Source organism: Serinus canaria, chromosome 5, assembly GCF_022539315.1.
Source record: "Serinus canaria isolate serCan28SL12 chromosome 5, serCan2020, whole genome shotgun sequence".
NCBI lineage: Eukaryota > Metazoa > Chordata > Aves > Passeriformes > Fringillidae > Serinus > Serinus canaria.
The window spans coordinates 4186260-4212932 of NC_066319.1; the positions used below are offsets into that span (position 1 = coordinate 4186260).

The following is a 26673-nucleotide window of genomic DNA, read 5'->3' on the forward strand; positions in this document are numbered from 1 at the left end:
ATTGCACAATTTCACAATTTGAGGGTTTGATGTGTGAGTCAGCAAAATAGTTTTGAAATGCTCTAGGAACAATCAGAATGTTCCATTTCCCAACTAAATATATTCAAATGAGAGCTGCCTTCAGATATATTTTGATTGACTGTAGCTCAAAATGATTTTTATTTCATCTATATTTTAATAAATATATTTAAGTGAGATCTTTAAAGCAATAAAACAGGAAGGTTTTACAAAAAAACAGCATTATATCACAATATTTTGTTAGGTAGAATTTAGTATTTATGGAAATAAACCTAAGAAGATTAAAGAGCCCCAAGGAGAAATGCCTATGATATTTATGATTGTGTGCTGAGAGATACAAAGCAAATATAGGAAGATTTATCTGCTCTTGATGAAGAGTTACAGAGGAAATGGACTCACTAAAATAGCCAGGCCTGGCATCACTTTTAACAGGGACTCACAAAAAGCATAAAATAGCCATTCCTTGCAAGAACCATAATTTAACTCTGTCTTATTCTGCTTTGAAACCCTTAGAATTTGGGGGAGGGAGAGGAAATCATTCCTTTAAAGCACAGTTCAGAGAGAGAATTGGCTCAGGAGTGATGCTGCAGGATTATTTCACCATCTACACCCTGCTGTAACTGAATATTCACAGTGCAGTGTGTCTAAACACAAGATCTGAGTCTGGAAGAAGCAATTCTCTGACCATTCCTCCAGTTCCAGCTTCCTTATTTCTCCAGAAGGAGCAGACCCAAGGAAAAGCTTCTCTTCAGTGAACAGGAGAGCTGGGAAACAGCTTCCAGCTGGGTGCAGGCAGAGGCTGATTGCAAACACAGGAGTAAAAAACTCGAGGGAATTTCCTTGAAGGAACACTCACCTGCTCCAACAATTCTGTAAATCTCATCTTGTAGAGAGATGGCATTTTTTAATATTCTATCTTCACAGGATTCTACCAGGACAGGACAGCACTGGAGTTTGTGTGAGCATCAGGAGGTTTGAAATTGAGAGGAAATGAAGTGCAGGTAGTTTTGGAGTAGAAACTTAAAGAAATCAAGGGTAGAAGACAATTTAGATCAAAACAGTGCAGCACAATCAGTCCCAGCAAATGTATTGAACATGGGGAGAAACAAAGCCAGAAATGTGCTGTGCAGACAGCTAAATGTTGTTTAACTTGAGCTGGAGATGAAATGAGGAGATTTGGGGCTCTTGAGCAAAGATTCCTTACCAAGCCCTTTAATGTGGGTCAGATAAAAGTGGCTCAGCTGGCCATTTGAATGTTTTGTGATTCTAAACACAGAGTGTGGAATTTTGTGTCTTTGAGGAGGATTTCCACCCTGCACCTTTAGCCCAAGGTCTGTTTCTCCGTGACTTCTGGCACTGTAGCAGTTTCTGAGGAACACAAGGGGAGGTCAGAGGTTGCTGTCAAATCAGTTCCACATCAGATACTGTGATGTCATGTGGCATCAGATTTATATTTGCATTATGGAGCTGTAGACAAAAAAACCCCACACAATAATGCTGGGGAAAAGGTTTCCTCCTGCCAGAGGTGGATATTATTTGAATCAAATAAAAATTCAATCCAATCAGTGGAATTGAACATGAATCACCACTTCATGCATTTATTTAGACTTTGTGATGTGCTTTATTTCAAATTAGGGTGAATCAAAATGAGAAATTTTCAGAGAGTGGTCTCTGAAAAAACAGCAGGAAGGATTATCTGCTTCCTACAGATGTATGTTTCCAGACTGATTATCCCTTGTCTCTAAGAAAATCCCAGCTCTAAAATTCTTCCCCATGCTTTTGGCCTCTATGAAAGTGAATTCTCTTTGGCTTTCTAAGGAGCAAGTGTATGGTGTCACTTCCTTACAATTAAAGCACATGGGAAACTCTTTTACTGACCATCTCACACCCTTTGGAGACAAACTCTAATTTTGTTTCCAGAGGGTGGAGAATTCAATCAGATTTGGTTGAAATTAGTGTGAAAATTAAAGTGGGTGTTTCTAGGGAAATTAATAAGATTAAATTAGATATGTTAAATTAAATAGATGTGATTAAATAAGATATATTTCCTTAGTTAATGATGCTAAATAGATGAACACATCCATGTTTGGTGTGGGTCTCACCAGAGAGATTATTACACTGGATGGAACAGACATTTTCCAGTGCAGTCTATTTCCCATATAAAGAACAGTATAATATCTATATCTGTGATTGCATAAGAGACATTTCTTTAGGAAATGATGCTAAATAAATGAACGCATCACTGTTTGGTGTGGGTCTCACCAGAGAGATTATTACACTAGATGGAACAGACATTTTCCAGTGCAGTCTATTCCCCTTATAAGAACAGAATCATATCTATACCTGTGATTGCAGAAGATATATTTCTTTAGGAAATGATGCTAAATAAATGAACACATCACTGTTTGGTGTGGGTCTCACCAGACAGATTATTGCACTAGATGGAACAGACATTTTCCAGTGCAGTCAGTGTATTCCCCATATAAAGAACACATGTAGGGAACACCTATATTGATAGATGGGCATATGCAGAACAAATCAGTTGGGAGAGCACTGCAGTCACTCCCTTTGCCCTTTTTGCCACCTTTGCAGAGTGTTTGGAGCTGCTATCCTGCTGACATCTTCCCTCAACATGCTGATCCCATCTGCAGCCAGGGTGCACTATGGATGTGTCATCTTCGTCAGGATCCTGCAGGGCCTTGTGGAGGTATGGAAAAGGCAAAACTGCTCAATGGCATGGGGATTGGTAGCCTTTAACTAGCAGCTGTAGCTCTGGGAGGAGGATAGAAATGGTTTTAAATTGATTACTGCTGTTGAGTAGAAAGGATTTCAATGTATGAATTATTGCTGTTTGATTTTCCTTCAGCTGTAAAGTGTCATGGCAAAATGAGAAGCCAGTGAGATCTGCATTTAGCACTGATGTTTCACTGGACTCCTACACTGCATGAGGCTTATACTGCTGTAATTCTCAGCAGTTACTTGTTGGTCAGCATCACAGAATAAATATTTAACTAAAGCCTAAGGTTGTGTCTTAAGTCCTGACCATGCCATGTTTTTATTGGAATGAATAAGAGATTTACCGTAATTTAAAGAGGAAAAAAATAATTGAGCCTCCCCTGCGTCTATGGAGAGCGGGCATGGGCGCGGCGGACGGGCAGGGACGGGGACGGGCGGGCAGGAGGGCGGGACGGGCAGGGACCGGGAAGGGCCGGGGGCAGGGAGGCAGGGCAAGGGAACGGGACGGGCACGGAGGAGGGCCGGGAAGGGCAGGGACAGGGCCGGCAGGGAGGCAGGTAAGGGCAGGGCAGGGACGGGCAGGGACAGGCGACGGGACAGGAAGGGACGGGGAAGGGCGGGAAGGGCAGGGACTGCGGGCAGGGACGGCGGGCAGGGAGCAGGGAAGGGACGGGACAGGGAAGGGACAGGGCAGGGCAGGACGGGGACGGGAAGGGGAGGAAGGGATGGGGCCGGGCAGGGACGGGAAGGGCAGCAGGGCGGGGACGGGCAGGGAAGGGAGGGACGGGACGGGACAGGGAAGGGAAGGGGCAGGGAAGGGAAGGGAAGGGAAGGGCCGGGACAGGGGCGGGAGGGAAGGGGGAAGGGAGGGGCAGGGGGAAGGGGAGTGGCCGGGGCCGGGAGGCAGGAGGCAAGGTGGGAGGGGGGAGGGGGGGGGAGGGGGCAAGGGGAAGCGGGCAGGGGAGGGGGGGGGAAGGGGGGACGAGGACAGGGGGAAGGGGCAGGGAAGGGGGGAGGGGAGGGAGGGGAAAGGAGGGGAAGTGGAAGGGAGGGGAAGGGGAAGGGTGAAGGGGAAGGGGACAGGGAAGGGGAAGGGACGGGTAATGGGCAGTTGAAGGGTGAATGTCTGATCTTTTCCTGTGCCTTTCCTTTGCATTTTCCTTTTCATTCGTTCCTTCCCTTTTCCCTTTCCTTTCACCTTTATACAGGTTATTTTATATAACATATATATGGTGTATATGCATATACCATAATTTTGGATCACAAGTCTGTGTACATTTGTACATGTAAATCAGGAATTACTGTCCATTTCATATAAAAACTTTGAAAATTTCAACACTGCATGTTTCATTTTTCTGCTGCTAAGTTAAAGGCTGGTTTTGAAGAGAAACCTAAAAGATAAAAAGCTGGTTTAAAATGAAATCAAATAATACCATTCAAATACTTACTTTATATGCTCAAGTAGGTTCATTAAAGACAGAGTGAAAAACTTCTCTTAGGAGCATATTTCTAAGTGAAATAGATCTTATTTTCTAGTTTTAGAGCAGTGTCACTTTAATCAGTATTTCCTAAATTTTGCTTTAAATGTTAGGTAAAAAACATAAGGGCTGGATAAAAGGGTCCTGCATTAGAAAGACTTGAGAGAATCTGTGCTGTCATCCTTCCTTGGACCCTGGTTCTTGTGCACTGACACTCTTTAATTATTTGGGATTCTTTCCTGGAAGGGGGAGGGGGAGCAAAAGGAAACATATTTTATATTTGTTTCATACTGTATATTGAATGACTTGAGAAAGAAACGTGTTTTATATTTGTTTCATACAGTCTCTCTAATGATTTGAAGTGAAAAGGAAACAAGTTTTATATCTGTTTCATGCTGTCTCTTTAATGATTTGAGAAGGAAACATGTTTTATATCTGTTTCATACAAATATATGAATGAGAAGGAAACATGTTTCATATCTGTTTCATGCAGTCTCTCTAATGCTTTGAAAAGGAAACATGTTTTATATTTGTTTCATACTGTCTCTTTAATGCTTTGAAAAGGAAACATGTTTTATATTTGTTTTACACTGTCTCTTTAATGAATTGAAAAGGAAACATGTTTTATATTTGTTTCATACAAATATATGAATGATTTGAGAAGGAAACGTTTCATATGTCTTTCATGCAGTCTGTCTAATGATTTGAAAAGGAAACATGTTTTATATTTGTTTTACACTGTCTCTTTAATGATTTGGAAAGGAAACATGTTTCATATCTGTTTCATACTGTCTCTTTATTGACTTGAGAAGGAAACATGTTTCATATCTGTTTCATGCAGTCTCCCTAATGATTTGAAAAAGAAGCATGTTTTATATCTGTTTCATGCTGTCTCTTTAATGATTTGAGAAGGAAACATGTTTTATATTTGTTTCATACAAATATATGAATGATTTGAGAAGGAAACATGTTTCATATCTGTTTCATGCAGTCTCTCTAATGCTTTGAAGTGTTTCACAAAACCCAGCCTGAACAGATATTGGCATTTTTTTCTGTGGCTGTGCTCAGATTTTGCCAGAAGGGTGCAAAGCATTCTCAACCTCTTGTTTATAGCCATTAAAGACAAAAGCTCATGCAAAGACAATTGCCTGAGTGACTGACCAGCTTTAGCTAACTTGTGGCCCCCCTTCCCCAGGGGGTCACCTACCCTGCCTGCCACGGCATCTGGAGCAAGTGGGCCCCCCCATTAGAGAGGAGCAGGTTAGCAACCACTTCCTTTTGTGGTGAGTAGCTCTGCAGCTTTCTCTTCCTTCTATTTGTGATGCATGATTGTTCTCCAAGTGATTTTTCTCCCCTCCCTGCTCACCCCCATGTCTTGTTTTGTAGGTTCCTATGCGGGAGCTGTGATTGCAATGCCTTTAGCTGGGATTCTGGTGCAATACACGGGGTGGTCTTCTGTGTTCTATGTCTATGGTATGCATTCCTGCTCACCTCACTCCAGGATCCTCTGCCCTCTCTAAAAATGCAAAAGCTACTGTTGAGAGGACAAAAAACCCCAGAGAGGTGGGACTTCTAATCTAAAAATACAGCCTGGGTAAAATTCACAGAACTGAATTTAAAGAGAGGAGCATGTAAGGAAGCAAGATAATAAAACAAGAAAAGCTAGCTGACATTGAAACCTTCATTGCTTTCAGCACAGTGCAGACTTCTGGGCAGATCTCTGCTCACATGAGCACCTCTCACACTGATAAAACTGCAGATTTAGAGTGCCTGCCCTGAATAAGTTGTCCTGATTTTTATCTGAAGACCTACCTCGCTTTATCCCCACCAGTTATGTTAACCTAAAAGAATGTCCCAGGGGAATTCATTCTGCATTGATGTGCATTAAGTGGAAGCATTATTTAATAAACTACTCAGGAAGTTCATTGCTGTGTTGAAAAAGTGGCCAGAATCTTCTATTCTGCAGGTAAAAATTAGTGCAGTAATCAAACATCAGCATCTTAAAGCTGGATGGGCCCTCACTTTCAGTTTGGTGAAATGAAATGGAAGCTGTTTTATGCTGCAAATTGATGTTGAGATCAGTGAATAGTCACTTGCAGTGAAATAATTCTGCAAACAAAGCAGAGACCACTTCACTGTGCTGTAGTTCTGCAGGTATTTTGCCCAGGTATTATTCACAGGACCAAACTCTGTTGTAGAGTTATCTCTACTGAGAGAACTCAGGGACGACAACTGCCACTTAAATTTGTTGCAATTCACAGATTTTTCCTCCTTGTTGGCTGTTTTATTGTGCATTTCTTTTTAAAGTCTTTCTTTCTGTTCCAAAGGGAGCTTTGGTATAGTCTGGTACATGTTTTGGCTTTTGGTTTCATATGAGAGTCCTGCAAAGCATCCTACAATCACAGATGAAGAGAGGAGATACATAGAAGAGAGCATTGGAGAGAGTGCCAACCTCCTGGGTGCAATGGAAGTAAGAATCTTACCCACACACTGCTTTCCAATGAGACAGTGAAAAAAAATTAACATCCCAGCCACCAAATAAAGCAACAAAAAAAAAAAATCAAACACTCACCTTAAGACTGAAAAGTGTATTTTGATTAATTTGAACCAATGTGTTCCTGGGGGATGGGAAGATCTTAAATCTGCTGGTGGGTTTCTGGGGGGATGCTGCTTTTCTGGAATGGAATTTGTGCCTCTTTGTCTGCTTCAAATGATAAAAAAGAGGTACAGCTACATTCCAAACTCCAGCTTTATTTAGACTTTTCTTATATCTTGAACTGGAAAAGTCAGTTTCCTTCCTGTATAGTAATTTCTGGAAGGTTTTCCTCTTCCTAAAAGCAAACTGCAGGAAAAGCACTGCTCTGTGTCCCCAGAACATCAGAAAATGCCCATCCTTATTATTTTATGTTTTGTCTGCCAGAAAAACTGCAAGGTGCAATGGAGCTTTGAGATCCATCAGGACATTTCCCATTATTATTGCAGTCATTTTGCTGGAGACTTGTGATCAAGCCTCTCACAATCTCACTTCTGTACTGGTTTAGCTCTCAAGAGCCATGAATGACCTAAAACCATGAATAAACTCTGAATTTTCCAGCCACTTACCATTCCAATTGTGCTAACTAATAATCATCTTATTTCTGAAACTGCTGGAAAGTTTTGAAGAAAATATTTCCATGTTTGCTCACTCACTCAGCAAAATAAAAAAAAAATTGTTTGAGCCTCACTTCATGTGCTTAAATTTTTAGAGCATCCATTCCCAGCAGACCCTCATTATATTTCCTCACTGGTTCTTCATGGAACTCAGGAATTAACAATTTTTGACTTAGCAAAAACTTGATTTAGTATTAAATAAGGAACTGAAAATATGACAGAGTCATTTTTTGATAGCTGAAATTTTTGGGTGCTGTTGAGGGCCTGTCTCAGTTGATATTCAGCATTCAGTGGGGCTCATGCTTTTGAAAATCTGATGTGAAATGAGTTTGGGCTGTGCAATTTCTATTTTTTACTGCAGCTTTTAAATTAAACATTTTTTTTCCAAAGTGATTATCTTGTATCAATAGTTCAGTCGCTTCTAAAATATTTAAGCTGAAATTCTTCCCATACCATCAAGTCAGATTTTCTGGCTGGCTTCTCATTAATTAAGTCACTTAATCCATACCTGTCATTTAGGTGTAATTTAATAGGTATACAAGGTGTTGCACATCTATTCTTGAAGAAAAACCAGTATTCAAATCAACAGGAGACTGAAATCAGCCTGAATTCTTGCTGAAGTGATTTTCAAGCCCTTATCTGGGTATGAATCCTGTGTTTGGATCAACACAGATGGGTGCAAGCCTGGCCTTGTGGACAGGTGCTGGCACCCAGCAGGGCTCTCCATCTGTCTTTTTTTTTTTTTTTTGTTCCTTCTGCAATTCATTTTAAAAATACAATAATACAAACAAAAAAATATACTGACCAAGCAGTTTCAGCTGGGACTTGATTAAAAAAAAAATAAAAAGGTAGAATACTGCAATTCAGATTTAAATATTTGCAGTAAATCTGAAAGAAATCCTGTAGTTAGCGTCAGATCTGTTTCCTTGCACACAGCAACATTGTCTTTTAAAGACATTATTATTGAAAGGCATGACTGTTTTTGTCTTATGGCCATGGATATATTTATATTTCTGACATAAAATCACTTGCACAATTAAGCATCACTGAGTTTCTCCATTTTGTGGCAACATTTACTTGCTGTGCATGGTTGTGCTTGTTGGACCAACCACAGCTAAAAAAAAAAAGGGTGAGGAAAGGGAGGATGGATGGTTGGTAATGACCAGCAGGGTAACTGGATCCCCTTTCTGTGTTTCAGAAATACAAAACCCCATGGAGGAAATTTTTCACATCTATGCCAGTCTATGCAATAATAGTTGCAAACTTCTGTAGAAGCTGGACTTTTTACTTGCTGCTAATTAGTCAGCCTGCTTACTTTGAGGAAGTGTTTGGATTTGAAATAAGCAAGGTATGTAAAAAGAATGTGAAGCTTTTTTCTTAACTAGGTAAATATCAGAGCTATATTTGTAGTATTTTTAAAGAATTATTGTATTAAGTGTTGTAGTATTATTACAATAAAGTATTGTAGGATTTATTAGGAATAGGAAAGAAAAGTGTTACAAATCTTCCTAATGGATTTACACCTTAAACCTTACTCATCCCAGTTTCTTTGACCAGCAGGAAGAAGTGAAGTAGCAACCATGCCAAAGGATGGGATGGGGAGAGGTGGAGGCAGGGTGGGATTTAGTGATGATTTACTTGGGGCTACACTGCAAGCTGAGGGCTCCAAACCAGATCATGCTCGGTGTTAGAAATTTGTAGGGGTGCTCTGAGGCTCCTTGGGATTCCTGTGGGGTTTGCATCAGACCTGCCAGGTAAATATGAACAACACACAGAACCCACTGGAGCCACCACAAGAGAGCTGCTCTCATTTTGCCATGTGTGCAGAGCACTTGGAGCACCACCAGGGGATGGTCAGTATTTTATTTTTCCCTGCATCCAAAGCTTTTCAGACCTATCATACACTTTGCAGCTTGGTCAGAAAGCAAAGGAAAATTGATGATCCACAGGGAACATCTCTGGGAGTGTGAGTCTTGCTGCAAAGCTGCACCAAACACTGAAAGAAATGCAACAATTCAGTTTTACACCTTTGAGCAGGAATTTCCTGAAGATTCTGACACGGGGGCTGTAAAGCTTTAGCTTAAATATAAACTATGAAAACAATCTATAAACTGCAAGTGGCATGGCATCAGAAGTTCTTAAAAATTCTCACTGCACTTCATCAAATAAAATTTAAAAAAATAAAAGAAAAACTTCAGCTCACTAGTTTTGTTCATTTCACAACCGAAGGCTTTAAGTTTTAACACAGAGTGTGACATTGAAAGGAAATCATTAATTAGCTGCTGAGTGCTTCAGAAAACAAAGAATCAAATTTTTTCTTATGGTTTATACTTTGCTAATTCTAATTTTAATTTTAGGTGGGTATCTTATCTGCTGTGCCACACTTAGTGATGACAATTATTGTTCCTATTGGGGGACAAATTGCTGACTTTTTAAGAAGCAGGCAGATTGTTTCAACCACCAATGTGAGAAAGATAATGAACTGTGGAGGTAAGCCTTTGCATTTTATTTAGAAGTCTCTTGAAGGGATTTGATGCTCCTGTTGTGTTCTGTGTAGAATAAAGAAACAAATTGCACAATTGTGTGTTCTTAGGAGGCAATGCTTTCTGCACTTTTTATGCAATGCAGGTGTAGTCACTAAATAAAAGAAAACACAGGTGCTCTCATGGGCCATGGAGTTATTTGGTGTTTGGAAAACCAAATACCAAATAGCTAATAATAATAATAATAATAATAACAATAATAATAATAATAATAATAATAATAATAATAATAATAATAATAATAATAATAGTAATAATAATAGTAATAATAATAGTAATAATAATAATAATAATTCAGACTATTAAAGAAATAGATGAGGTCTTGGAGGGGAATTTGCCTACTCTTAGCTGTTTACTCAGCCTTAGCTGCTCTTCTAAACACCCTCTTCACTAAGAGAGCCCAGACCACTACCTGACATTACATCCCTGACTTCTGAGGTGTTAAAGTCACATTAGCTGTGGTGAGGGCTGGAAAATCCATGAGCAGGTTACCCCTGAGAGCTGACTGGAATGACCTAACCATGTCCCAGATATTTATTTTCATCTTACAAATGACAGAAAGTGGCAATAAATTAACATATAAAGAGTAAAAATATTATTTGAGAGAGGAATAACGTGTTTTTTTAGAGATGAAAGAAATACCTGGTTGTATCTCACTCTGAGGCAATGTTTTATTTGTGTTCCTGTGAAATATCATGGCATTCCAAGGCCTGCAGTTCTTGAGAGGGAATGTAACTCAGTGTCTGGTTTTTATTTATTATTTCACCAGGTTTTGGGATGGAAGCAACTCTTCTTCTCGTGGTGGGATATTCACACAGCAAAGGAGTGGCTATTTCATTCTTGGTGCTTGCTGTAGGCTTTAGTGGATTTGCCATATCTGGTAAGATTATATTACTATTGACACTAAACTATTTTATCCAAGGAGACAAAACATCCATCTTTGCTTTTGTTCATGGATAGTAATTAAAAAAACCCACTCACTTTGAAATTCCCATTATTTGTTATCATGGTAAAGGAATGTACATTTGGTATTACAGATTTTATATTAGATTATTTCTGTTCCAATAATTCAATCTTTTCCATGTCCATTGCAGCAAATTAGGCTCTCTTCTCATTAAGATGCTAATCTACATTACAGATTGTTCTTGAAATCAAGCATAGAAGACAAATGGACTGGTTTTACATATTGATACCTAAATTTACACATCTTTGTTTAAATAGAAGTATTTTTTTCCCACTGTATGCTGGTTATTTCTTTGCTAATATTGTATTATTTTATTAATCTGGAGCCTGTTAGTATTATATTATTTTGGGGCCTAACTGCTAGAATTTCTTTTCTGAATTAAAGAAATTCTAACAGTTTTCCTCCTTTCCTGCTGATTCATCAGCGCTTTGCCTTTCCCCTTCCCAAGCACAGGTCACCTGGCCTCCCCTTGTGCTCCCACTGTGACTTCAGCATCCTCTCCCATGCTGGTTCCTTATGGCTCCCTTTCATTTGGTGCCAAACATCTCAAATCTCCTCCAGTAAATCTGCCCTTAATCTCATGCATTCTGCAAGGAATCATTCTTGTTTTGTACAATTTGGGAAGGGTGTTGCACTTTCCCCCAGCTGACCATATCCCACTGCCTGCCCTTTCCATCACACCCTCTGTATCCAAAGGTTTGGGTTCTGTTCTCACTTATTTAAGTTCTTATTTTGGGAACAATTCCTTCTGTCTCTTTAGATTATTTAAATAGTTGCTGCATGCATTTTCAACAGAATTGTGCTGCTGAAAATGCAAGAGAACAAGTAACTATCTTTCAAAATTAATTAGTAATTCAGTTATAGATACTGGGTTTTTTCTCCATTTTAACTCTGAAGAATAGAAAATAACTCCCTTCTGCTGATCTGTGTGACAGAAAAATGTGGGCAATAGGAAGAGAACGTGTTACACACTGGAAGAAGATAAGAGATGTTATTTTCAGCATAAAATGGTCATGGAAGGGACTGTGAAATGCAAGTTCTTTCCTTGCCTAAGTATCTTCTGGGTTCCCTACTCCACACAGACACTGCTGGGAGGTTTTGGGGTTTTCTTAAACTGCAGTTTTGGTAGAAAATTTACCTGGTATCCCTTTAAAATATTTTAAAAAGAAATGAAAACCCAGAGTCTCTCTAGGAATATTTAAGCCTTGTAAGTCTTTTAGGGATAAAGAAATGCAATTAGGCAGCCCAAATATGTTACAGTAAAAGTGTCATGTCACTTTTCTCAGCTGCAGTGCTGCTCTGCTCTGGGTGTGAACACTCACTGACCTTTCTGTTGCAGGATTCAATGTCAACCACTTAGACATTGCCCCAAGGTATGCTAGCATTTTAATGGGCATTTCTAATGGAGTCGGGACCTTGTCTGGAATGGTTTGCCCTATAATTGTTGGAGCAATGACAAAGAACAAGGTAAATGCAAACACCATTTTCAAATCTTCCAGTTTGATACTACTGGTTTAAAGAGAAAGACCTTTCTATAATACAGCTTGCAGGATATCCATGCTGGAGTCTGGGACTTGCACCCAGGGATGCAAATTTGAGGAATGCTTCACTGTATGCCCATTAGGTTGATGCTTTTGTGGGCTGACCAATTTTTCAAAGAAAGATGGATATAAATATTTCTGAAATGGACACGTGAATGTTTTAGCTGTGCTATCACAACCTCCATCCCTAATTTAAATCTTGCAGCTCAGAAGAATTAGGCAAATCTATGTGCTGCTCTGATTGGGCAAATTTCCTCTTTACAGACACCTGAAGAATGGCAGCATGTCTTCCTCATTGTTGTTTTAATTTCTTGTTTGGAGACACCTGAAGAATGGCAGTATGTCTTCCTCACTGTTGCTTTAATTTCTTGTTTACAGACACATGAAGAATGGCAGTATTGTCTTCCTCATTGTTGCTTTAATTTCTTGTTTAGAGACACGTGTAGAATGACAGTATATCTTCCTCATTGCTGCTTTAATTTCTTATTTTCAGACACGTGAAGAATGGCAGTATGTCTTCCTCACTGCTGCTTTAATTTCTTGTTTAAAAACACCTGAAGAATGACAGTATTGTCTTCCTCATTGCTGCTTTAATTTCTTTACAGACACGTGAAGAATGGCAGTATTGTCTTCCTCACTGTTGCTTTAATTTCTTGTTTACAGACATGTGAAGAATGGCAGTATTGTCTTCCTCACTGCTGCTTTATTCTCTTTAATTAGATGGCAGTATTGTCTTCCTCATTGCTGCTTTAATTTCTTTACAGACACGTGAAGAATGGCAGTATTGTCTTCCTCACTGCTGCTTTAATTTCTTGCTTACAAACATGTGAAGAATAACAGTATTGTCTTCCTCATTGTTGCTTTAATTTCTTCTTTTCAGACACGTGAAGAATGGCAGTATGTCTTCCTCATTGCTGCTCTGGTGCACTACGGAGGTGTGATCTTCTATGGCATATTTGCTTCAGGAGAGAAGCAGCCCTGGGCAGACCCTGAGCAGACAAGTGAAGAGAAGTGTGGCTTTATTCATGAAGATGAACTTGCTGAGGAGACAGGGGACATTACTCAGAATTATGTAAATTATGGTACCACCAAGTCTTACGGTGCTACGACCCAGGTCAATGGTGGCTGGCCTAATGGCTGGGAGAAAAAAGAGGAATTTGTACAAGAGGAAGTACAAGACTCATACAACTACAAGGAAAGAGATTATTCATAACAAACCTAAATATTTGGTATATTTTGTAGTGTTTGTGATTCAATTCATTGTGATTGTTTGCACACAGAAATAAAAAGTGGTATAAACATGTAAACACATATCAAACAGGAAGGTCTTACTGTAAAAAACAAAAATACATCAAAGTGCAATCTGTATGAGTTGTGACGTTATCACTTTCATTAGGTTATATTTGTTCTATAAACATTAGAGTTTTAAGGGTTTACTGGTCAAAGCTATAGAGGCAAGTAGATACTTTACAGTATACAAGAGCTAAGACTCATAATTACAGATTAAAGCACAACTAAGCAACAGAGTTGGCACATCTAATGCTCTTTTTAGAAAGCCAAAATTACTTGATCATTAAAAATGCACTTATATATTTGTTACACTGTATTGAGGCTGTGTTGGAGACACACATTTACTCAGTGCAATGTAGGAGTTGGGTGTTTAGCCTAGGACAAGAGCTTTCTCGAGGAAGGAAGGCTGAGTCCCAGGCAATGATGAGGATTGATCCAGTTCCCTTGCTGGTAATTGCATCAAGCCCAAAGAACAAATAGGGCATATTGTATGTTTATGGTGATTACATGCTGCAGGCTACTCTGTGATAAATAAAGGAATTATTTAGGAGTTTTATACTGAATGTTTGGGCACAAATCCTTATTTCTAGCCTTTACAGAATCTCATTAAATTATAGACATTGTCATGTCCTTCCCTGCGTTTATCAACTAATATAAAAACCATATAAAATATTGAGTCTGGCTTTTCAGGCAGCCTGACAAACCCCTTTATCAAAATACAAGCTTTATTATTCTGTTCTTTGCAGTATATTCTGAATTTGCACTGGTGTCTTTAGAAAGAGAAAAAATACCCCAATATAACAGAGAAAAGAATATAGTCTTTTACAAAATTCCAAAGAGAAGTTTATTATGAGCAAATAGCCCTATAAAAAGGATGCATTTGTTTTGCAGGATATTTTGAAACCAATAGAAGAAACAGAGAATAATTTAACCCTTATCCTTCCCTTAATAGCTTTCATATTTTTACACATTGTGCCACAGTTGTATACATAGATATGTTTATTGAAGATACTGTAATTATAGAAAATGCTGTTATTTTAGAAATCCCTGAAATAAAAGTTGTATTTGTCTTTCAATCAAACCTAATAATAATAATAATAATGGATGCTGAATATGAGCAACATAAAATCTCACAAGAAACCAAAGTGGTAAATAACTAGTGTTGGGTTGGAAGAAGCCAACAAGCACCACGCTTGTCCTTTGAGCAAAACTCAACAGTGACTGCAACATTAGTGTACCAAGCAATAAGTGCAATGCATTATCAAGTGCAGAACCTTCTAGATGATATATTAACTCTTAAACATTTAGCTTGTTGTATATACTTGGGGTGGTTGGGACTGAACCAAACTGAACCAACTGAAGTTAGCAACACCAGACCACTTCTTAATACTCTAAAATGGCAACAATGATCCATTTCTTAATTCAATCCAATGAATATTATTGTATGTAATAATCCATTCTGGATTCTTGGTCTGTTCATTGTATTGTGCTAGTGATTGGAAACCCTGCTACCGCAATATACAACTTGAGGATTGTTTTATTTTTCTCCTTTTTTTTAATGCAAATCATACCTTGACCTTAAGAGAAGAAGTATTTTGCTTTGTGCCTCAAAGTGATGTAAAACGTGACCATAGCTTCTGCTGTGTTTAATGAAAAAGATGTGGACTGTGTCACTTTTGTTGCTGCAAAAAGTGTTAATAAAATGCTCTATTTATCCTTTTATATAAAAAGGACCACTAGAGTTTTCTTGTAATTTTTAGATGTGTTTTAATGTAGAAGACTGCAATTACAGTGGCTGCAGAACAGATTCTGCTGCTGACATGGAGAGAGTCTCTCAGCTGGGAGCTCTGCTCCACACCCAACCTCTCACTCTGTCTGTCCTTGCCTCCAGGTGGGACAGGCACCTGTCTCAAGGTGTTTGTGCATCCACCAGGAGGATGGCTGGCATAGGTGTGCAGGGGAAAGGAGCAGGAGACATGCAGTGAGCCCAGGAAAGACAGATTAATGTCAGTGAGAAAGATGGCACAGGTGACAGAAAATTAAAAGGTACACGTTGCTGTTGGTGGAATTTTTCCTCTTCTTGATTATCCAACAAGGATCCTTAATCAAAACATACTCCTTTCCATCCACTTTTAGATAAACCCCACAGCAATCAGTAATCCTATATTAAAGAATAAGGATTTTTCAAATAAAATTTTTACTTTTCAATAATTTTCTTTCACCAAGTAGAATAATGCAGAAACATCAAACTGAGAAAAAGGCTCCAGAGCACTAACCAGAGCAGCAGGCCCAGTGCTTCTCACCTGAAAGATTCAAAAGGAGGAGAAGTAGGGGCTTCAGAATTAATGTTGAATTTATTCTGGTGAATGGACAGCTCAGAAAATACAAACTAAATAAAAATAAACTCTTAATTTTCAGAATCTTGCAGGTTCTCTATCCTGGAATTATTTAAATAAATTCCTTTCATTAAATACAGGTAGGGTGTTTTTCTTAGCTTGAGACCTTTGAATTAAGTAGAACAAAGGAGAGACTTTAATCCAGGCTTTAGACACTGCACTGTTCAGCCAGCTACACCTCAGTAAGGACCCAACGATTGCCTATGAATGCTACATCACTCAGGGAATCTCCACATTCTTATTTCAGCTCTCTGCTTCTGCTTTGTCTCCTTCTCTTCCTCTTTCAATGGCAGAGCAGAAGAACCCATTCTTTTGGGAAGAAGGAGCAGGATGGGTCTGAAGGTTTTTACTTCTTCACAGACTCCTGTTCATGTGAAAATACAGGAAGAATTATCAGGAACTTGACAGAGAAGGAAGAAGGGGGGAAATGGAGAAAATAATTGGGTTCTTCAAATACAAGAATCAGCAGCTCTGCTTTAGGAAAAAGGAGAGTTAAGGGGACATGACCCCTATATTCCTTCTCAGTAAATAGATTTATGTTTTTCTCTTGCTGCTTCATTTTTTTATAAATCAGCACTGCTGAAATACACCTCTCAGCCTCTTCTGGGCTGTGCTCTTTCTGCTCAGAGGTTCAGAGAGCTGCTCTGCAGCCCTGTTGCACAGGTGTGGTGTAGTGCTTCCCTCCTGGAAGTCTCAGAACCTTGGATCACCTCAGTTTGTCAACCAGACCACGTTCACAGTCACTTCATGGTTTGGTCTTGTCACCAATTTCTGTCCTGGTCCCCATCTGGTACCCCTTGCTCACTTACTATGTTGAAAAAAGAAAAAAAAAGAGTTGTTCCTCACATTTTAATTTATTGTTTGGTTATCTTTTCAAGGAGGTAAGTTAAAGGAAAGGATGGAATCCAAAATCCATTTAAATTGTTAGGAAACTTTGCATTTAGATGGGCCAGAACAACACCTCAGATGTTCATCTTCATGTCCTCAAATGATTCCATACAGACAGTATCAGTCAAATTGACAAGTCTTAAAATATTTGAATCTCCCTCAGTGGGATCCCTCTGTTAACACACACTCTTTGTTGCAGAGATAAAGCTATCATAAAGTGTTCTTTACTTTCAAAAGTGATCATGAAATTCAATTGATCAAATGGTAAAAAAAAACTTGCCTAAAGGGAAAAAGAAAGCCTCAAGGTAAAGGTTGAATAAAAGTTACAAAAGAATATCTGCAAATATGAATTAAATTCTCTTTCAGCGTGGAGCCAGGAATAGGAATGAGGCTGAAAGTCAGAATAAATGTCACAGTTCAAAGCTGTACTGTGAGGAAGATAACATCACAGCCTCAGTTGCTGCCTCTGAGAGATGAAATGCTTTATTCCTTTCATGCTAAGCTGTGAAGCACTTTAAAGGCTGCTATAAGTCTAGAGTCACTCCTTAACAGCAGCTGCTTCTGTACTTATTTGAAATTTGTCTGTGTTTTTTGCATTAATAATTTTCATAGTGCTGGGAGATTTAGGAGTAAATAATCAAAGGACCTAGAAGTAAAATCAGATATTTTAATTAGTTATCTATGGATCTCTATCCAGCTAGTGTGTCTATTCTAGCTCTTCACTCAGCTGTAACCCCAAGCACAAAAAATAATAAAATTTATTTTCTGTTTCCCTACAGAAGCCTGTGTGCTTAGTTATACTGAGTCAAGTGCTCAGACAAAATCTGCCATCTTTGGGAATTCATGCTCAAAATGATTGTTGGCAAATCTCTCCTGGGTAAAATTTTAACATCAGAAACATAGAATCCTTGCAATTTTGGTTTCAGGTGAAAGAATTTCTTTCAAACACCACAGGTGAGAGGTTAGAAAACAACACAGAATTCCATTTTTAGCAAGGGTTTAACCTGTGACAGGCTCTCATCTGTAAGAAATCAGGTAAAGAATAAATATGAAACAGACTTAAAGTCAGACAGGAAAATTAGAAATTACAGGAAATAAAGCACTGTAGGAAACTTGAGGAAAAGCTTACAGAAGAGCTGAAAAAATTCCTCACTTTTTTCACAATCACAGAATGGTTTGGAATGAAGGGACAGTGAGGAGAAAAAAACCTGAGTTTTAAATACCTGGTCACTCTCCTGAGGCTAAGGTGGGCTCAGAAGTTGCCACATTCTGTGGCCCCCACCCTCGTGTCTGACACATTTCTCTGCCAGGGTCCTGGGCATTCTGCACTTGCACCCTCTTCAAAAACGATGCTTGGAAGCAGAAAGTGAATGCTGAGAAAGCCTCTGAAAGCTAAAGCATTGCATTGTTAAGATTGGAATGTTGCCATTTAATTAGAATTTGTGTTGTATAATTATTATTATACACTGGCTAGGTGCCACCAGTGGGCCTGCAATCAAAGAGTTTGGGAGGAGAACATGATAATTTCCTTCAAGGTAAACATCAGAGCACTCAACAAAACTCTTTTTGTTTTTAATCTAGAAAATTCCAATGTTTTCCCTTTTTTTGTAAATGTTGCTTGGTGGAATTAAAATTGAATCAAATAAAGGTGAGGTCAACTTTCTTCTCAGTTGTGTTTTTCTGGGGAATTATGTCAGATCTTAGGGTCAATACAGCACAAGGAGTTTACCCTGCATGGGGGAAACACCAAATGGACTGAGAGGCATGTGATGGGCAATATATATATATATTGTATGTGTGTGTATATATATATATGTATATATTTTGTGTGTGTATATATGTGTATGTATATATATATGTATATATTGTGTGTGTATATATATGTGTATATATGTACATATATACATATATGTATAGATCGTGTGTATATATATATATTTTGTGTAAATATATATATGTATATATTGTGTGTATATATATATATATTTTGTGTGTATTTATTAATATATATATGTATATTTTGTGTATATATATGTGTATAGATATATGTATGTATATATGTATATATTGTGTGTATATATGTGTATTTATATATGTATGTATATATTGTGTGCATATATGTAAGTATATATTGTGTGTGCATATGCGCATATATATGTATATATTTTGTATATATATGTATATATTGTGTGTGTATATATATATGTATATATATAAGTATATATATATATTGTGTGTGTATATATATGTATATATTGTGTGTGTATATATTTTGTGTGGATATATATGGGCATTCATATATGTATCGATATATTGTGTATATATATGTATATTTTGTGTATATATATACATATATATGTCTATATTGTGTGTATATACATGTATATATTGTGTGTATATATATTGTGTGTATATTTTGTGTGTATTTATGTGTATATATGTGTATATATTGTGTGTGTGTATATATATGTGTATATATAGGTATATATTGTGTGTGTTTATATGTGTATTTATATATGTATGCATATATTGTGTGTATATATATGTATATATATTGTGCGTATATTTTGTGTGTATTTATGTGCATATATGTATATATTGTGTGTATATATATGTCTATATATATGTCTATATATGTCTATATTGTGTGTGTACATATGTATATATTGTATGTATATATTGTGTATATACATATGTATATATTGTGTGTGTGTATATATATGTGTATATATATATATATATAGTGTGTGTGTATATATATGTATATGTTGTGTGTACATATATATATATGTATCTATATGTATGTACATAGTGTGTGTGTATATCTGATGAATGCATGTACAGAAGATGCTGGTTGGCACACACAGGTATGGATGGGGTTTTTTCCCTCAGAAACCACAAGGTGAACCCTGAGCACCTGGCTCTGCTCAGCAATCCTGCAGGTGATGGCTCTCAGGGGCTGCTCCTGACTGCAGGTGTGATGGCAGGGGGAGAAGTGGATTGGCTGAGCTGTGTGAGACAGCATTGTCCTCTGCATGAACGTGAAAATACTGCTCATGTCTGCTCTTTAATTACAAAAATATAAATAAAAATAAAAATAAAATAAAAAGAAAAGTAAAAATAAAAATAAAAATAAAAATAAAAATAAAAATAAAAATAAAAATAAATAATCACCCCGTTCTTCTTAGTTCTTCCAAGCCTTCTGATGTTTACATTCTTGTCATGAACTTTCTCACACACTTTCTGTAAATAACTCATTGTTTTGCATTCTTTTATGGAGGAGGAGAAATTTGATGGACTGTTGTCTTGCCCAGTGTCATTGGAGAGGTGGCACTGTCACCCTCCAACCCACTGGCACTTTGGAAAGTCTATAAATGTTGGAGTCAGAAAGTAAACTTCCCTTCTTCTTACCTTGGAGTTCCAGTGTCCACGTTGTTTTACTTTGTGTCCTACTGTGACAATAAAATATAATATAATATATTATTATTATTATTATTATTATTTTATTATTATTATTATTATATAATATAATAATAATAATAATAATAATAATAATAATAATAATAATAATAATAATATCTCTGACCAAACTCTAAAACTTTTTGGCTCATTTTAAATAACCTGAAAATGAAATAAATTACAGAAATTATATACATTAAATATCCTTTCCAAATATGTGTTTGAGCAAACATACATTTGAATATTTTTCCATATATCTCAGTCATACCCAATTAAAGACACTTCTCTCTCATTTTTATATGGTGAAGACATTCCGTTTTGGAAAAGACAGAAATGAAAATCTAAGAAATCAGAATTCAATTTTTAAGCAAATTATTTTAAAGGACATTTTTGTGTGTTTCATATGAGTAAAAAGAAAAGGTAGTTTTCTAAAAAGCACTTTCTAGTTAATTTATTTTCTTGCCTAAGAATGATTTTATTAGCCTAGAAACTTGCTCATACAATGCCAGCCTGATGCAACAGCAATTTACTGTTTATATTACTAAATGCAAATACCCCATGTTTTATTTAGAATAGAATCCTTTGGGCCATCAGTGCCTTATTTTTTCTTGTGCATTAATTTATTTGGAGAGGACACAAAAGCTACATAAGAGCTGAGATCATTTGAGTTGTGTTGGAACAGCAGCACTATTTAACATTTAACTGTTGGCACTCATTTAAGATCAATTCCCTGACTGACACTTCAATGCACAGACTATGGCACTTTGGAGAATCAAAATTTCCTCCACCAAAACACCCAGTTCTGCTCCCTGTGGAGGGATGTGCTCTGGAGGCACTGATGTCTCCACAGTGAAGATAACCCAAGTTCCTCAGATCTGTCCCTGTTTTACTGAGCCCTGCTGGAAACAGGCTCTGAAATTCTCTTCTGGAGCTGTCACCACCACCTAGGAGAGTCTCCACAGTGAAGATAACCCAAGTTCCTCAGAACTGTCCCTGTTTTACTGAGCCCTGCTGGAAACAGGCTCTGAAATTCTGCTCTGGAGCTGTCACCACCACCTAGGAGAGTCTCCACAGTGCTCCTGCTCCCTAGGATTCATTCTGTGTTCCCTTTCAGCACAGCAGAAGAAATAGAGAGAAGGTCCTTACTACATGTTTTCCTCAAATTCAAAGCTCCTGGAATTTGTTAATTGTCTGTTAGACTGGAAGCTTTATTTTCACAGGACCTCACAGTGAAGTGGTTCAGCCTGAGAGTACCCCTGGGCTATGGCTGTGGCTGCAGGGAATCCAGAGCCTCAGCTATCAGTCTCACATCCCAAGGGATGCTCAAATCCTTCTGACACTGAACTGATCTCCTGTGATCTCCTGTCTCTACTCCTTGCTTAGCATGAGTTGGGAAGAGTGTCTGAAGCAAAGAAAACAGAAGTTGGTATGACACAGAGCAAAAGAGGGGAAGGGGTGGCTCTTGCTCACCATGGGATGCATCCATCTCCACTTGCCATGGTGCCCAAATGACAGATGTTCCAGATGTTTTGGTTCCAGCATTGTGGCATTCTTCACAGGGGTCTCAGGATGAGGGAAGAGATGAGAATCTTCACTCCATGTTTCAGAAGGCTGATTTATTATTTTATGATATATATTATGTTAAAACTATACTAAAAGAATAGAAGAAAGGATTTCATCAGAAGGCTGGCTAAGAATAGAAAAGGAATGAATAACAAAGGTTTGTCTGTGACCCAGACAGTCTGGACAGCTGGGCTGGGATTGGCCATTAATGAGAAACAACCACAGAGACCAATCCCAGACCCACCTGGTGCATCCCACAGCAGCAGAGAATCATTGTTTGCAGTTTGTTCCTGAGGCCTCTCAGCTTCTCAGGAGGGAAAATCCCAAGGAAAGGATTTTCCATAGAACATGTCAGTGACACAGCATCACTCAGGTAATGTGCCTTAATGCTCACCTTAATTTCTGTCAGTAGTAAAAAAGGTAAGTCATGCATAAAGACAATCCCATAAACAATTAAACAGCCCAGAGAAATATCAGAAAAAAGCCTCCTGGTCTGACTAACAAGAGATCTGAAAGCCCTGCTTGGAAATTAATTTAATTTAATCTTGAAAATATATGGCTTTCTCCTATGTTATAAAAAAACACAGGGAGTCATACACAAGTTTTTTAATAGGAGGATGCTGGTGGCATGGCTTAACCATTCCCTGTGGAATTGCTCCTTTCATTTCAAGCAGCTTTGGCTTTCCTTCCTTTACAATGAAATCACATTCCACGTGATTCTCCCTGGAATAATCTCACAAAAATCTCACAAAGAAATGCAGAAAAAGGAAGGTGTGAGAAGGAACGAGACTGAAAAGAATCCTCCAGATGATTCAGGGGAGAGATTCAAAGGTCAATATCAAAACAGGCTGCAAAACCAAACATCAGAGAAGGCAATAAAATCAATTAGCAAAATTCTATTGCTGATTTTGAAAGCTAATTATCTTAATAACAGGGTATAAACCTGTCACATATTCAAACAATTTTGGGCAGCTTCATTCACTTCCAAAATAGATGGTCCAGGTAATTTTTTAGGAATTAAACTTTCTTTAAAAACCTTTTTTGATGAGCATACAGTTTTGTTCATAGAGTTTGTATGAACAAAAGGTGTTCACAGAGCAGCTTGAAGCCTGGAGTGACATTGTGGCTTTGCCTCTGTTGCCTGAATAGACAGGGCAGCAGCCACCTGGTGACATCTAAAATTAAATGATGTGCATCTCCTGAGGAAAAATACTGCAGTCCATCCCTTCCTTTGGTGTGTGTGGCCATTAATTTGTGATGAATAACAAAGTACAGGAAGAGACAGAGATGAATTATTGATCTGCTTTTGGGCCCTAATAAGAACAAGTTTACAGTTAATCTCTAAAGCACTTTTAGTCTTGTTGCAGTAAGAAAAACAAATTTAATTAATCCTCTGTTTTTCTTGAGATTGATAGAATGGATGACAAAAAAATCAGCACCATATTCCTACCAAGGCATTTATGAATGGACACTTGCAGATGTCATTCTCCTCAGTCTCTATCTGCAGAAAGAGCAGAGATTGTCAGTAACAACTTTGACAGTCAGCATGGTTTGGGGTAAATTTTGCAAAATGCTCACACTCTATTTGCAGCAGATAAAATGCTTTACTAAGAAAATACAGGCACACTTCACCATTAAGATTTGATCTCATGTTTTGAATTAACCTGGAACAGGTCACATCACCCAAGTAAGCAATCCTAGACTTCACATCATCTGTCAGGAGGATCCTCTTTTACCAATCCTACCTTCACAGTCCCTGGAGGAGTTAGGAAAAGACTGGATGTGGCACTTAGTCCTGTGGTCAGGTTTAGTAACAGGCTGAACTTGATCTCAAAAGCCTTTTCCAACCTAACTAAGTTATCAGGGCAACAATTTTAGGTAATCCTCCACTCTGATACAGCACAAAAAATGGGACATCATTTATACATTAAATGGAAGAGATGAAAATGCCTGCATGAAGTAGCAGTTCTAATTTTAATTTTTAAAATTATAGTAGTTTTAGGTAAACTCATCTCAAGCCCTTTGCATTAGCATTTACTTAATGTTGTTGAATTTATTATAAGCTAAAGAACAGAAAATCTCTCCTTTTCCCCTTGAGGGTTTAAAGGAAGTTAAAGTCCACAGGCAGAAGAATAAACCCACCTTTAATTCCTCCTTCTTCTGCTGCCCCCAGATGATGCTCAGACCTCCAAACGAGCATGTGCCACAAAGAGTCACTGGAAATTCTGGTTGTACTCTGTGGGTTTATTTGTGTGTGTGTGTCTGAAGGCTGAAGACTGCAAAGGCAAGTGCTGGCAGTCAGGAAAAATCAGAATTAAAATTTGCATGTACAACCTTGACTGGCTTCTTTTCCATGTACGTTACAATGAATTAATTTTGTTTTTCATGACACCTCCATGTCACTCAGCCCACAAACTAATGAATGTGCTTTCTCCTCCCTGCTCAGTGTCATCACCCCATTTAAATCCTAATCTGAAGACAGGATGATCATTTTCCTTGATTGATCTTCAGTAGTTCTCACCTCTACAGTGTCCCAGTGCTTCAGACATGGATCTCTGTTTCCTCAGCACTATCTACCAGGAGGGCCTTGACTGCATATTTCATAGAAAACAAAATCCAAACACAGAAATCATAATTCACTTAGAGGGCACTAATTTGAGAACTTAATTGTGCTGTTCAAGAGCAATTTGTGATAAATTAAAGTACCTAAGTTTAGAACACAGCCCCCATGTCAGCTGCAGTTACAAATGCTCTGTTGCCATCAGTCAGATGCACCCTATGACCAGAATCAGACTGCATCTTCTCTGTCATGCCAGAAATAAGAATTGCAGCTATTTAATATCCATGAGAAGCTTTGCTTCTGTTTTTTAAATAGCTTGTTGATATTCTCAGTCTGGAAATTCTGGAATGAGAGCAAAAGGAAATCACTCAATTGGGGTGGCATTCCACCACCTCCAGTAAAACCCCATCCCCTTTTCCCAGTGACTCGCTGACAATCCTCTGCCACAGCCAAAGCACATTTGTCAATTAATGGAACAAGCTGGTTTTTCTTCACCTACATGAACTGGAGCTCTGCACACAAATTAATATTTGTCCCTTTGAGTACAGTGAAGTGACAGCTTTCAAAATTTCAGTAGACAAATGTAATGATTGCACATGTGGCTCTGGAGCCCGAATATTTCATTGCATTCTTTCAAAAAATTTAAGGTTTTAAGCATATTAACTCTCTGAATGAGTAATTATCTATTTCTGAAAGGTTTGCTCCTTATTCTGTGAAAGAATATTTGCATTTCTCCATGTTTGTTGCAGAAACAGGCAAAAGGAGATGGGGATATGTTGATAGAAACAAAGCAGCAGGGTTGCAAAGAGATAATCATGCAACTTTGGTGGAGCAGCTCTACTCTATTCAGGTGATTCAGGCCAGGTTGATAAGTGCTCCATACTTCTGTAATTTGAATTTTGGAAGATTTCATTTGTGCACATTTTTTATTGAGTTAACACACAACGAATAAAAAGTCAGGCAAAACTCCAAGCAACAAATCAGGTTGAAAATGAATATCATGAAACCGCTGAACCACTTCATAAAGAACTTCTGTCTTCAAATATTTGGGTCATTTTTCCTAACTATTTACTTAAGAATCAAAACCTCTGTATACATTATAGCAAATGTAGAAGAAAAACCCCTTAAACAAACAGTGAATCATGTGCAGTTTAGTCTAAAAAGGGCAACTCCACAAGGAGCCACTAGAGTATAAGAAATTTCACTTATTTGTAAATTCATGAGAGAGACAGTTAGTCAAATCCAGGCAATGAATGAGGAGTGGTTCTGAGCAAAGGGGGGAAATTGTACATGCTGTACATCTGACAAAGAACAGTTTGACATCCAAACACTGTGAAAAAATGCTGCATATAAAATAAAAAGTCACTGAGAATACAAAAATATTTTTCTAGCTCACAGGGACCAGTCTAGTGCTGAAGTATGTAGTTTGAAGGTGTTGCCCTCTGGTTAGATAAAGAATTAAATGCTTGCAGGAGCATGAATTATGTTACCTGTCTTACTCTGGGGTTGCTGAGTTGCCTGCCTGTTTTTTAGTTAACAATATCTCTTTTTTCAAGCACCTGTTTTCAAAGAGAGAATTTGGCTCCATTTTTTTGAGTGTACAAAAACCAGCAGTGGGGCTTCTATATTTGATAGCATCAAAGAAGGGCTGGCAACATGAGGTGCCAAACTCTCCAAAGTCTAGTTGTGTACTTCTAGCTGTTCACACTTTGCATTCTCTGGCATGTGTCTCACATCCTTTCTCTCTGATCCCTGAAGGCTGCCAATCTACCCACCCACTCTGGGACAAGCTGGTTAGATACAGGATCCCACAGACCAAGAACAAGCACCAGAACAGGGGGGCTGGAATGACATTTCATCCCAAGACATCTCTGCTTCCATGATGGGAGCTTGACATGGCAAGTGTTAAGATTTTCCTTTCAGCAAGATGAATTACTTTCAGGATTCTCAGGTAGACTACATTGGTATGAAGAGGGATATTTGCCTGACTGAAAATTTGGAACAGAATTCAGCATCAAATGTGGCAAGTGTGTTGAGTTTCATTTTTATTCCCTCACAAACACCTGTTTCTGCTTGTATCAGAAAAG

The 26673-nt window shown here is 38.1% G+C and overlaps 1 protein-coding gene across 1 annotated transcript in view; it reads left to right on the forward strand.

Annotated features, from left to right (window-relative positions):
* The window catches only part of SLC17A6 (solute carrier family 17 member 6), a 29190-nt gene extending 15547 nt beyond the window's left edge, over positions 1-13643 (forward strand). The window contains exons 4-12 of the mRNA XM_009098715.4: positions 2611-2725; positions 5428-5515; positions 5619-5705; positions 6560-6702; positions 8581-8730; positions 9740-9872; positions 10695-10805; positions 12229-12356; positions 13311-13643. Of these exons, the coding sequence (XP_009096963.1) occupies positions 2611-2725; positions 5428-5515; positions 5619-5705; positions 6560-6702; positions 8581-8730; positions 9740-9872; positions 10695-10805; positions 12229-12356; positions 13311-13643 (1288 nt within the window). The remainder of the gene's footprint in view (positions 1-2610; positions 2726-5427; positions 5516-5618; positions 5706-6559; positions 6703-8580; positions 8731-9739; positions 9873-10694; positions 10806-12228; positions 12357-13310) is intronic.
* Positions 13644-26673: the final 13030 nt, after the last annotated feature.